Source organism: Podarcis vaucheri (genome assembly GCF_965113315.1).
Source record: "Podarcis vaucheri genome assembly, chromosome: 5".
In the NCBI taxonomy this organism is placed as follows: Eukaryota; Metazoa; Chordata; class Lepidosauria; order Squamata; family Lacertidae; genus Podarcis; species Podarcis vaucheri.
In genome coordinates, this window is record NC_138763.1 from 51963543 (window position 1) to 51978226 (window position 14684).

Consider the following 14684-nt stretch of genomic DNA (forward strand, 5'->3'; position numbering starts at 1 on the left):
TGTTCACATCATGTTAAATTAAGTTTAGTGTGATGTTTGAACATTGAACATTTTGTTCAAACTTTCAATTATTTCCCCTTTTTATCATGCTTTGTTAAAGTAGCATATTTTACTGCTTTAGAGTTCTTGAACAGAATTTTATATACATAGTTTTGGAGTCTTAGCACTTTATTAATGGTCATGTACATTTCAGCTTTCTGCACCATTCTTTTCTATTTTTATTCAGTGCCACTGAAAGCAAGCAGTGCTAAATGCACTTTTGACTGAAGTGTGAAATGTTCTTGATAGCTCTGTGCCTTTCAGAAAGAAGGCAGCTATGACCCAGGCATTGTGATCTGCATGTATAACATAGATTCCAAAATATATGCATTTTGGTACACAGTTACATCTATTTATAAAAGCATCAGCCAGCACACATAGTCTTAAGTAAACTATATTGAAACTAGCAGGGAACAAGGAATATAGTCCTAATGAACTATATGCGTGAATATTTATTTTCTAAAATGTATGCACAGCATGATTGTGTAAAAAACACACACCTCAAAGTGATTTAAAGGTAAGGGGGAAAGGGACCCCTGACCATTAGGTCCAGTCGTGACCGACTCTGGGGTTGCTGCGCTCATCTTGCTTTATTGGCTGAGGGAGCTGGCGTACAGCTTCCGGGTCATGTGGCCAGCATGACGAAGCCGCTTTTGGTGAACCAGAGCAGCACACGGAAACGCCGTTTACCTTCCCGTTGGAGTGGTACCTATTTATCTACTTGCACTTTGATGTGCTTTCGAACTGCTAGGTGGGCAGGAGCTGGGACCAAGCAACGGGAGCTCATGCCGTTACGGGGATTCGAACCGCCGACCTTCTGATCGGCAAGCCCTAGGCTCTGTGGTTTTACAAGAAGATAAAACAATAAAATTACAACTGTACTTCAAAACATACAAAAGTTAAAATACTAAAACATGTTAAAATTACCTCAACTTCCTAAGCATCTGGGAAGGCTTGTCTGAACAAAACATGTTTTTAACATGCACCAAAAAGTGTTCGGTGAAAGCTCCTGAATAATATCAATAGGTAGGGAGTTCAGAAATGTAGGTGCTGTCATAGTAAATGACCAAGTTCTTGCAGATGTGGAATAGGTATGGTGTGGCACTTGTAGTAGAACAAATTATGCTGATTGAAATGGTAGAATTTGCTCATGTGGGGTAAGGTGATCTCATAGGCAAATTGGTTCCAAGTTGTTAATGGCTTTGTTAAGTGGCATTGATAATTTATGTATTAGAAGTGTATGTGGCAGGAGACAGGTATCAGATTGAGCTGAAATGGAGAGATAGAGAGCCTGTTGCACACTCTATGCAAAGAGCTGTATTAGACCTCTCTTTAACTGCACGAAAGAGTTCTGCTTAAATGGTGGTGGTGATAACCTGTACTCCATTTGATCTCTTTTCCCTACACTGTATACAGTTTGCTATTTTGGAAAGACTTTTTATCATTATGATTTTTCTTCCTGTTGTGCATATCTAAAAGGTAAAGGTAAAGGTACCCCTGCCCGAACGGGCCAGTCTTGACAGACTCTGGGGTTTGTGCGCCCATCTCACATCTAAGAGTTGCATATCTAAGAGTTGCATTTTGCCTCCTTGAGTTCTTTTGCTCAGCTGTAATATTGAACTGTGATGTCCTTGAACTGTGATAGGGTCTCTTGCTTGCTTCAATGGAGATGTGTGGTGGTGGTAGGGGGAACACTGATCTTTTGTGTAGCTGGACTGTAACCTAGTGTACAAGCTTAAGAGTCACATAAACCAATTTTTGTGTCTTGCACCTCCTACCACTGTTATGCAGAAGGTTGCCCACAAGAGAATGTGAGCCTCAGGTGCGAAAAGGCTCCCCATCCCTGTCATAGGTAGAAGTATGACTTAAATTCATCACAGATATTTGTGTTGGTTTTGTTTGTCTTCATATTGTCAGAAAAGTTAAGAAAGGGCTGGTTCATTGCAATATCATAATTTGTATGCACTCTGCTTGCAAGTAAATAACTGAACTTTGCTGTAAGATAATTTTCACCCTGCACTTGTATCCTGCAGACAGAAATGTGAATATTTTAAAAGACAATTATTTAAAAAAAAAATTTATTTAGAAACATACAGTTGCTACATAGCCAAACCTGGTTTCAGTTCCCTACCTGTCTCATGATTAAGTAGTACTTCAGGGATGTGGGAGAAAATTGAGGCTGATCCTTTGAACCAGACAGCATTTTAATGGTGATACTTCAGGTTCATTTCACTTGTAAAAGGGTAATTGAACCCATGCCTGCAATAGTTATAAAACTTTTCTGTGTGCCACTACAATTAACTGTACAACAAATCTATGCAAAGTTCAGCAGACTTTAATTGTTTCTACATTGCCAAGGTCAACAATGAGTAAATCACTTGACAGTGCCATGCATCATCATACTTCAGGTTTAAGGAGAGTAATTTATTGCAGCGTTACTGTATTGTGCTATGGTGCAATTGTGTGCCATATCGGTATGTAAATGAGCATTACTGCCTCATTTCTGTAAAAACAGGTTGATTACACTTCTGTGAAATTTCTGTAAAACCGAGTTGAGTAGAATCCTTCAAGACTTTCCCTGGAGGTGAATTTAAATCCAACTTGCTTTAATATGTATGCTGATCTTATTCATTGAATTAGTGCCACTGTATTGATAAAGAATTTGTTTCCAAAATGAGAAATCAGGTAATGCAAATATATTAATCACCATTTTGTTAACATAAACTCAACCAAAGCACTTTATAACCAAATAAAACTGAACAATTCGAGCAATCAAGCAACAGTATTGATAAAAATAAGCAACCAACCCCCCAGCAGTGTTGAATACACTAGATTTTATTTCATGCAGGGAAGCAAAGGCTCTTTGGCACACTGTAACCAGGCCCTAATTTTAGGCTGTAATGTGGTGGAAAGAGAACAGTGGAAGGATGTTGATAAACTTTGTTAACATTAGAGCTATTCAATCTGGAGTCTTAAAACAAATAAGTAGAAATAGCTGCTGTTTCTGGTCATGTTTTTACTTGTTGAAAGTATGTTTACCCACTGTGTACAGAGGAATAGCTTGGGATGCAAACTGAACGCTTGAAAGATTTTAATGAAATCTCTTATAGGGCAGTTCCTTTCTCTGGGAAAGAATGAATATAGAGAAACATACCTGGCTCTTTCAATAGCCCTGTGTGAAAGTCAATGTGTGGTGTCACTGTTACTAACTTTGGATTTTAAAAATCCAACTTCAAATCTCTGCTCAACTATGAAGTGAGGGAGCGGCCTTGGGAAAGTTACCGTCTCTCAGTCTAAACTACCTACCTCTGTGTTGTGAGGCTAATACAACCTCACATGGCATCTTGAGTTCCCTAGAGGAAAAGTGAGGTGTTAGTGACAGCTATTATTATTATTTAGACACTATCAGTTTGCAGTTTCCCTTGTTTGTGATCCATATCTGTTGCCCAAGAGAGATGGGAGAATGAGAAACAAGCCCGATTCTCTTTGAGGTGGCAACCTGTGTCAGATTTACAACTTCAGATTATCGTTAGGGCTCACTTAATGGAATGTTATCTATATGTGTTCAAAAAATAAAGATTTCCACACAGCTGAAATGTGCCAGATATACTGCAAGCCATAACCCTTTCCCCAAATTTAGTTTTTGTGTCAAGGGATGTTTTGTATGGTGCAGTGTTCCATCATGTTTAAAGTGATACATCCCTAGGCATAGGTTTACTAGGTAGGTCAGTCCTTTGTTTCCCTGGCCTGTTGTGTTGGGACTACTAGGGAGATCGCCCCCCAAGTAACTAGGATGGTAAATAGGATGGGCTGCTGCACACTATTGATAGTGGAGAAAGCTGGCATATATATTGCCTACCTGAGTCAATCCATTTATAGAGAAATTGTTATCTTGGAATTCTTAGATAGAATGAAAATGACTCTTTTTACAGGAAAGGTAAAAGGAATGCAGTTAAGAGGACTATTAATCCATCACTATCTGCATTTTATTGTTGATTCATCTTTACAGTGGAGCTGTAATCGCAAAGCAAAAATAAAATGCTTTGATACTGCAAACAGCACTGGCAATGAGAATGTATATTCCCTAATAAGGATAAGCTGTTGCTTTGAAACTACTCCTTAGCTGGAATGTGGAGTTTAGCTGCATAAAAGTGAAGGAATTACTTTATTATTTTTATTAGGGTAGCTGTTTCATAGTAAAAGTGCTTTAGGTAAATCCATAGAAGGATTGTAAAGTGTAACTGGGGATTCTACTAGCATAGTGAGAGACATGTTTAAGTATAATATTTTGGTTTCCTCTGGGATTTTTCAATAAGGCTCATCTGTTGTATTAAAAAAAAATCTGCAGTATGTCCACTTTAGATTAAAAAATAACATTCCTTGCTCATGGGCCAGATGAAACTATTTTGTAATAAGCTTATTGTTTAAACTAAGGGAGACTATATAAAATACTTCTGTATTTTAGCTCTTGTTTTGTAGACATTGAGCAAAGCCAATTATTTCCCGGATTTTTGGACTATTAATGGCTGTTGTGATATAGTAAGGCCTTAGTCTTTGCCATATCCTGCATGTGATTATAAAAGCAGTGAGAATCTCAATATAACTCTGTTCAGAACTGTGGAATACAATGAGTGTTTTATAAAATATTTGAGGAGGTACAGCTATATATGGTAATTGTTTTTCCTTCCTTCCTTCCTTTAATATAGCACATATTAAATACAGTTTCTTTTTCTTTCTTTGCTCAGTGACAAAAGCCATACAAGTTTCCGTTTTCTGTTTGATTTTTTAAAATGTTGTTTGCGTCACTTCTTGTGATGGAATGCATGTTTTGAGTCACAAAAGACTCCTTTTTGTTCCAAAATCTCTCAGGAAATATAGTAGGAAATGTACTCTTTCTAGGATCTCTTGCAGAAGTAATTTTCTTAGAGGAAGATCTGACTAATTTTTTATTACTACATAGCCATTTTTTTATGGAAAGACACTACTTTGTATTTAAAATGCTTCCATAAAATCTAAAATACAATGATTTTTTATCTTGATATGCATATTTAACAATCTGCCTAGAAATCTGAACAATGATTTTAATTATCTTAACGCTTCCTAGGCCAGGTGTATGTTACAATTTTCTGTACCTCAGTGCTATATTGCAATAGATATAAATTTCTATACAGCAAAAAATCCCAGAATTACAGGGAGGGGGGAGAATTTTTATAAGTGAAAAGAAATACCCATGATTTGTATTTGGAGAGCTGTAGGAAGGTGTAAACAATGGAAACATTTCTAAACTCTGATTTGTCCAATCTCTCTCCCCTGTCCCTCCATGGTTTCTTCCTTAAATGACTGCTGCCAACAAGCAAAATACAGTAGACCCTCGGGTAACGTTACTCTCGAGTAACATAAACTTCAGGTTGCAAAAGTGGCAAACCCGGAAGTACTTCGCATGCGCAGAAGCGCTCTATCACACCGTGTGTGTGCGCAGAAGCGGTGCCTCTGGATACAGATCTTTTGGTATGCGCTTGGACCCCCAGAACAAATTAAATTCATATCTAGAGGGTCCACTGTAGAGACAAAAGAATAACTGATTTCTCCAGCTCTTCTGTTCCCTGATTTGTCCAATCTCCCCGCTCCCTCCCTGCATGGTTTCTGGCCAAAAATGGCTACCACCAATGAGCAAAGCACAAAATAATCACAAAATGTGTGCAGACTCTGGCTGTTCAGATATCTGAATCAGCCATGCATATAATGAGGCTTGGATTAGTGAACTTTCACATAGCAAGTGTTCAGAAAGTGGGACCTGCGTGTGTGGTAATACATTGTTCACCAATAACAACCTACAGGAGTTGCAAGGACAGCCCATAATGACTGTGTGACAGTATTTTTATTTTATTTTAAAGCAACCGGTAGAAGAATAGCACGTGCTGCAATCCTACGTTGTGCTATAAAATAATGAAATACTGGGCACCTTTGTGCTGTATTGAGTGTAGTGCTTACAAAAAAAGGGGGCAACTTTGTTTTTTTAATCTCTGTAAAGATCGCAAATATCTTCCATTGTGCAAAATAGGCACCTTTATTTTACAAATATAGTTTATAGAGCCTCATAATTGTATTTATCAAGATCCTGTGACATTTTGATTGGTAATTGGAACAGATGTTAGATCATGCCTATAAACTGGCAAACTGGAAAGTTTGTCTTCCTCTCTTTTGTTTGTTTTTCCTCTAGAGCAGGGATTGTCAGCTGGCAGTCTGTGGCTTAGATACAGCCCCTCAAGCAGTTTTTAATGACATATTTGTGTCCAGTACAGTGTTATGACTGAGTGCACGTGCTGCATACCTATCAGATTCCAACTGCCAACTTTTTTATAGACCTGACAGCTGTTTGGAATAATGTGGCATCCGTTTTCATAGAAAATTGACCATCCCTGCTGTACAGGGAAATCAAGTAGGTAAATATCGTCTGCAAATAATATCGTTACCATAAATCTCATTCAAGATAAAATATAATTTGAGGTAGCCTTAGTTGTATTAAAAATTTAGAGCATTCAGTTTAGCCCAAGGATAGAAAACCTCTGGCCCATAGATCAGATTAGGCCCAGCGCAGATTCCAGTTTGGTCTGTAAGACCGCTTTCCCCAAACGATGCCTACCTGCCCCATTCCTGACATCACCTGTGATGCCAGGTGTTGTACAGGAAGTGGCGTGGCTGGAAAGAATCGGTTGGGAGCAAGTGAGACTTGCTGTCAGGACCAGTTAGTTGATCAGTGCTTAGAGGGAACTCCACTTGGGGTGAGGTTTGGCTGTGCTACGAAGTTCCTGATCGGAAACTCCAAAGCACAATCATTCTCTGCCCAAGCAGACTTGCTGATAGGCAGTTACAGCAAGCCTTGCTTGCCAAGGAACAGCTGGGAGTGCACTTTTAAGGCTCCCAGTTTTTCCTTAGCAACCATGTCTCTTACCTACCCGACAAAGCAGGGCTTGCTTTAAGCAAAAATATTCTTTTGCATCTCCAGCTTGAATTCTAGCTGGCAATACAAAGGTTGTTCGTCTGCAAGCACAGCTTGCGCTGTGCCCACAAAGGAAATACGTTCCTTTGCATTGCCAGTTTGAATCGAAACCGGCAATGCTATGGATCACCCCTGGTTTTGCCTGATTAACTGAGAGTTGAAGAAGCGGAAAGCGTATCTTAGTTAGCATTCCATATGTGATCAAAGAGTAAAACCACTGAATTGTTTTCTTTTATGTTCATTGAATTTTAAGCATGCTTAATTTACATAAAATGTGTCTACTGTACTTTTGCATGTGACACCACAGCACTAACTGACCTTTTGAAGAGAAAGTTTACATCAATAAAATTTGGGGGGGAAATAAAATACACTGACATCTCAATCTTTATGCATGGTTATTTGAAAAAAAAAAAGTTTTGCTGATTTTTAGTGGACTGTATTTTCAAGCCAGGGTGCATAGGATTGCAGCACTATGCAGCAGTATTTCAGTTATCAAGCCCAAATGTTAGTTCCTAAAAGTGTCCACCAGAATGCACTCTGCTTTCAAATGAAGCATTATTATAAATAAATGTGTTCATCACCTTTCAGGGGGAAATCCTGTGTTGTTCAGGAAAGGAAGGATCCTGAACCCATAACTGCTCTTTATAAATGCTTATTGGATCTTTGTAAGATAGAAGTTCAGGATCTTAATAGAGGTGTGCAATAGAAGATTAGAATGTATCATATAGCCTAAACAATAGGAAATGGCTTTAGAATCTATTGGATTTTTTTTAGTTGAGATTGATCCAGCAAAGATTAATATTTTTGGTATATTGAACTTCATTGTCCAATGCAGATAGGTGCTGGAGGTGTAATACTCAAAGAAGAACTTTTTGTATTTTTTTGTATTTATTTGTATTTGAAGTTATGCATAACAGAATTAAGTTAGTACAAAGTACCTTTCTCTTTCCGTATCTCGTCCTATTGGCTCATGTCATTGCTTTTACTGGCCAAGAAAGACTGTGGAGGTTTTGACCTAGGTTTCCAGAGGAAATTATAATGACTTTCTCTCCCTTCCTTTTCCTGTACTCGCCCCACAGGGGAAAAGGAAATTGTGCTTCTAAGAAGAGTGGTTTTCTTCTTAGTTCTGCTATTGAATGACACATTTTACCAAGCTTTGACAGATGATGCAATTTCTGACTAGAACTTTCTATATTTGTGCTTTTGAACCTGTGTGACATAAACATTTAGGTTTCTGTAGTGAAATATTGTCTCATATCTTAGATGCCCAATCAGTCACTGCAGATATCATCTTATCAGGAGGCCCATTCTGCCCAATACAGTGTCATGACACCTATTTTGAAATTCCTTCCCATTGAATATTAGGCACCATCCCAGTTGTCTTTTCAGTGCCTGCTGAAGACCTTCCTCCTTCAACAAGAGTTTAAGGAGAGCTCATTTCCAGATGGTTTCTGTATTGGAATTGTTTTTATATATTGGAATTGTTTTGTTGCTTGTGTGTTTGCAGCCCTGGGCTCCTTTGGGAGGAAGGTTGAGGTATAAATTTAATAAATAATAATTGTGTGGCAAAGAGTTTGCAAAGATTTCTGAATTCTGAGTGTTTACCATATGCCACACAGATTTACAAATTAATTTTCATTATATATTTTCCACATCTTCCACAATGTTAAATACCATTGTGTACTCGTTTTTGTTTTGGCAGTTTTCTTTTTATCGGCTTGCCTCTGAAAAGCACGAGCCTCTTATGAACAAAACTTATACCTTTTTTTTTACCATTTCCCCTTCAATTCTTATATTTATTCCATTTCCCCCTGTACATTCAATAATACCAACATATGATTATGTTATCTTACTGAATGGCTGAATATTCGAAAAGTATTGGACTGGGTGGTTGTTGTTTTTTAATGAAAAATGTGAGAAGACCTTCCAACAAGAGCTCATCCAATGTTAATCCTTTTTTATAGTTTCATCAACTCATGAAGATGATGTTCTGTGGATTGCCATGGCAGGAACACATCAAATCTGGGCACTCATGTTAGAATGTGGAAAACTACCAAAAGGAAGGTAAGCTAGAATGTTAAACATGTTTAGAAACACCAGGCCAATAATTGGTGGGTGGAATGTGTAGACTTACTAGGTGCGGTTCGAGTGTCAGAATAAGACCTGAGAGACGAAGGTTCAAATCCTCAGTTGACCATGAAGATCAGTGGGTGACCTTGAACCAGTCACTACATCTCAGTCTAACAACAGGATTGTAGGGATTAAATGAAGAGGAGGAGAACCGTGAGCTCCTACAGAAGAAGGTGAGATATAAATGCGATAAATATTAGGCATCACATCTTGCTGTACTTTTCTGCATTTACATTTCTCCATCTTTTACTTCATTATCCAAACAGTTCTGATCAATCAGCACTTGGTTCATAAACGCTCTTGCTTCCACCGAAGCAAGTGTATTTGTTGGTCAGTATTTTTTGCTTAGTATACTTAGAAAAGCATAGCCAGAGGTAAAAGGGGACAGGGCCTGCTTGTTTTCCCAATGAAACATTTGAGGCAAGAAAGAAAACGGATTACCTCAAAATGAGTAAAAAGCAAAAAATGAAGATTTTCCCCTTTAAGTATCCAAGTTATTTACAGTAAGTGATAGTATAGGGGGGAAACAGGCTGCTTGTTCAATTAACAAGGTAAGACCCATGGAAATGCCTATTTCTCCCCTTTAGTGACTTGAAGAAAGGAACCTGCCTTCGGTTTGCTGGGAGTGGAAATGAAGAGAACCGAAATAATGCATATCCCCATAAAGCAGGCTTTGCCCAGCCTTCTGGTCTGACTGTTGCTGCTGAAGAGCCTTGGAACTACCTTTTTGTAGCAGACAGTGAAAGCAGCACTCTGCGCACCATTTCTCTGAAAGATGGAGCTGTGAAACACCTTGTAGGAGGAGAAAGAGACCCAATGGTAAGTTCTTGCTGTTTGTTCCTGTTCCTACTCAGGTTTGATTTAACAGGATGCCCAGCAGGGATGTGGTGTGTTAGCTTATTTTGTATGACTCTTCATGTCTTATAAAAGTTATTATAGCAATTGTTAATATAGACTTGATCACTGTGATAGTGCTCCTTCCCTGTCATTCCAAAATGTTAACTTCATATAGCTGATTTAACTGCTAATGCTTTTATTGTGCTTTTAATTGATAGTTTGAAGATCCATCATGTTCAGCAAAAATCTTAGTTTATTTGCGCTAATTGAACCAATTTAATAATTGTATAATTCTCTCTCTGTATTTATATATATATGCTTTTGAAAAAAGAATTTATTTGCCTTTGGTGATATTGATGGAGCTGGAATAAATGCAAAGCTACAGCATCCCTTAGGAGTAACCTGGGACAAGAAAAGAAATCTCCTTTATGTTGCAGATTCCTATAATCATAAGGTGAGCTTGCTGGTGCATTATTTAAAACTGCTTGAGTTTCATTTCACCAACACTACTACAAAGTTAAGTTTTAGGTATTCAGTAAACTGTTAGTTGGAGTTAAGAAACAAATTATAATTCATTTATGTATGTTATAACAGTTGATTTTTTGTCAACTTCTGCTTTTTTGTGGAAGATGCTTTTGATTTTATGGAGAGGCAATAAAGGTGCTAAGACTGTATTCCCATTTGCTTATATGGACCCCCAAGACAAGTCCAAAGTTGGGAATCAGATTTGTGACACCTAAAAGCAATAAAGCCGTGGACAGAGTGGTAGAAGGTGGCTGGCTAATTTCTTTTCTAATGTTTATTGAGAAAGTTCTGGATAATTCCACAGATGACTGAAAAAATGCATTCCCTCTTCCCTAGGTTTGCCTGATGATGCAAACCCAAGCTCTTTCAGCTGTGTACTTAGTCTTGTGAATAAAAAGCTGCTGAGTCATTGCAAACATGGGTCACTTGTAGATATTACTGATGTGGTGATCCAGATCTATGGTAATGATGGCTGCAGAGAGCCCTGTAAAACATGTCAGAGATAGCTGGCGCAGTCATATGCACTTTGATAAAAAATGGTTTGACAAAAAATGGCACATCTTCAAGAAACATGAAAAGGGCTTGCCTTTTGGCACTTCTTTCAGAAATTTTGGGAATCACTTATTAATAGTATCTTTCATAAACACGTAAGACAGTGACTTTATGAGTATGTCAAATCCCTCATACTGCTAATAAATAACACTTGAATATCTTAATTATTACTGGCCTGTAATGCTGTAGCAAGCAAGAAGTTTGATCAGTGGCCCAGTTTACACTTCATTGTATATGTTAGTTGCTGGTATACCATGAACATGCCTGCCTTGGTTGTTTTGGTCTTCCCTGCTCATATTGAGAGGAAACAACAATGAACTCTGAGTTAGCATTATGTCTGAACCAGGAGTCGTTGTTTGTTTTGGTCCCAACAAGCCACAGTCAGTAAGTCAAGAATAAACCTTGTCTACAGATCATAGTATGTTGGGAGTGAAACAAACCACACTTCTTGATACTGGAAATACAAGCTCCCACTGTGAAGGCAGGACACTCAGCAGGCAGCATTTTCTCTAATTGTGACACTGTTCCCTACTTTACTTTCTTCAGAATTTTATCATCAGTAGTATAGTAAAAATAAGTACACGATTCTGTTTTATTATTTACAAAGTTCCTCGTGCTTTGCTTTTCTCTAGATTAAATTTGTAGATCCCAAGATGAAGAATTGTGCTACATTGGCAGGTACAGGAGAAGCAAGCAATGTCATCGGTTCCAGCTTCACTTCCTCAACTTTCAATGAACCTGGAGACCTGTGTGTTGAAGACGGAGGTCGTTTGCTCTATGTTGCAGACACAAACAATCATCAGATTAAAGTGCTAGATTTAGAAACCAAAATTGTTTCACTGGTAAGCCACCTTTATAGAACTTTATCTGGGACTTTCAACTTTGGATAAGTTATTATAGTTGGGTCATCTTTCATCAGATATCCTAATGCTACTGCCCAGATAGCATAAAGCATAGCAGTAAATGCATTCTCATAGTGTTTTATAATGATCTGGCAAACTGAACAGCTTTTGTGTTAAGGATATCCTGTTAGGCTTAAAATAAATGTTCCATCTGTTTTAAGAGGTTGGAAAGGACACTAGTGCAATTAGTGTAAGCAGAGATACAGAAACTTCAGCTTTCATTGCACTGTTCAACTTGGATTCAAGTCTCATCTTAGTCTAAAGAGCAGCCTTAAGCACCATGTATTCTCTCTGCTTGATGTCTGTGCCCTCCTCCCCCAGTAAAATGGAATAGGTCCTGCTTGTGAAAATAAATGAGATAAAACACTTATAAAACACGTGCAAAGTGCTTCAAACTATTTATCAAATAAATAGGCCTTCTGAGCATGGCACAGTAAGTTAACAGACTCCTGCAGATCAGGTGCTTTCTTCTAAAAACATAGGAATTACACCAGTTCTCATGATACTGAACTCAGGAATTGCTCCTTCCCATCCCCATTACTAACTAGGCCAGTTTCTCACTGACATTCATGTCCAGCTCATAATGGTCTTGATCCAAACTAGAACTTCACTTCCCCAGTGAAGTTTGGGAACTTAAGGATAAAGTCTTCACCATTGCCAGCTCTCCTTGCCACTTCAAAGGAAAAAGAAAAGACTGGGTCTAGCAGAACTCCAAAGCAGCACACTTGTTCCTTCATAGGAAGTACAACCCGCCTGGAACCAGAGTCTGGACACCACAACAGATACCCAGAAACAGCAATATAAGACTTGTCCAAGGCAGAATTAGTCATCATAGGGTGATAGTTAAGGCTTACTCAGAGTAGACTCATTAAAATGAATGAACATGCTATGTTTGGTCCATTACTTTCAGTGGGTCTACTCTGAGTAAAACTTAATTACCACCTTTTAACTTTCATTAAGTTTCTAGGATGAGGATCAGGTTTCCAACCCTTATCCTCTGGTAAAGTTATCAGATTTCCATCATTGTTTAGGAAACATATGAAGAAGCATCAATGACAAACTTGTTTCAAATTGCTTTGGTTTAAATAAATTAACCCAGCTTTTAACATGGGAGATAAACAAATAAGACTGTTCAGTGTACTTCACGTAAAGAACTATAGACAATATTACAGCCACCTTCAGGTTCTGACTCTGCCTTACTTAAATATAAGTATTTTTTCCAAGTTGTGCCAGTTATTTTTCTGATAATTTGGGTTTTGTTTTATATACCTCTATATATTGTTGTACACTGTCATGATATATGAGTGAGTAGTTTATGAATATTTTTATAAATAAAATTTTGTACGGTAAAACTATTCAAAGGAATGCTTTTATCCATATGACACTCATCAGCTGCTACTGATACTTCCTTAACAAATTCAAGTGAATTTTCTTGAACTAATGGAGCTAAGTATCTGTTTAGACTATAAAGCATTTGCATCTAAACAAGTCAAAACTGCCAAGAGAAGTAATATTTATTTACTCGTTTGTTTGACATGAAACCTGACAAATACACTGGAAAAGTATAAACTGTGCCAGATTCTGTAAAATCTCCTTTATAGTAATTTGTAGCAATCAGCTTTTGTTTAAAACATTGTTCATGTCATCTTAAGATAAAGAAAAAACGTATTTGAATGGGTAGCCATCTTGGTGGCCTCCAGATGTTGTTGGACTACAGCTCCTATCCTCCTTTCCACTGGTCCTGCTAGCCAGGGATGATGGGAATTGTAGTCCAACAACATCTGGGAGCCCAAGACTGAGAAAGGCTTCTGTATAGTGTTGGGAATCCAGCTCAACTTATGCATTCTCACTGCCTATCAGAAGTTTTCCCAGGCGTTGTAATGGAGTGTGGCGCCTGTTCTTGGCCTTGGTTCTCTGAAATAAGGCATCAGGCATGAGGAAGTTTGGTAGATTTCACAGTGGTTGTTATTACTATATTTTCTGTACAGTAACAATATCAAACTGTTGGCTGTGACTTTTCCAAGTCTTAGAATATGACATTATACTTCAAAACAAAAGAACTTTCTGTTTCTTTGATAGCTACCTCTCCAGAATGCCAACACCGGAGACATTCAGGATGGTCCATCTGTGCAAAAGACTGATAAGACAAAATTACCAAAGCTGCCTAAATCTGCTCCAAATCTTCAGCTACCTTCACTGACTGTGAGCCCTGGCCAGGCACTTCAATTTGCACTGAAACTCAGCCTTCCTCCAAATACCAAGCTGACTGAAGAAGCGCCCAGTTCATGGTTTCTCACGTCAGAAGGTAAGGGGCCTCAGTTGCTTTTTAGTGTAAATATCTATCACAGTACATTTATTTTGAAATCAGTAGGCTATGTCAAAAAAGGTAAATCACTATGTAGCTTTTCTGTGTAATAGTTTTGTAGATTTAACATAAAAGATCCCATACGTATTGGATAAAACCAGATTCTGGTCAGACCTATTTGCTTTCATTCAAGATGAAATTGCTGTCGTTTCATCATCAGAATTGTTATGGGCAATAATGTTATCTTCTAATGTTTCAGATAAATTGCCAGTTTAGGACTGGATCCAATGGTGCCCTTCTGCTAGCGGAAAGTTTCTCCCGCTCACAAAAAAACCCGTTTTTGACAAAGCAGAAGAGCACTGGGTGAGGAAGGTGACCCTAGATCTGGGGGAGT

General features: G+C 38.1%; 1 protein-coding gene across 2 annotated transcripts in view; it reads left to right on the forward strand.

The window, feature by feature from the left end:
• NHLRC2 (NHL repeat containing 2) overlaps positions 1 to 14684 on the forward strand; it is a 30134-nt gene that overhangs the window by 14397 nt on the left and 1053 nt on the right. For both annotated transcript variants that reach the window (XM_082222584.1, XM_082222583.1), the window contains exons 6-10: positions 9004 to 9103; positions 9757 to 9988; positions 10338 to 10460; positions 11716 to 11925; positions 14065 to 14290. In XM_082222584.1, the coding sequence (XP_082078710.1) occupies positions 9004 to 9103; positions 9757 to 9988; positions 10338 to 10460; positions 11716 to 11925; positions 14065 to 14290 (891 nt within the window). The remainder of the gene's footprint in view (positions 1 to 9003; positions 9104 to 9756; positions 9989 to 10337; positions 10461 to 11715; positions 11926 to 14064; positions 14291 to 14684) is intronic.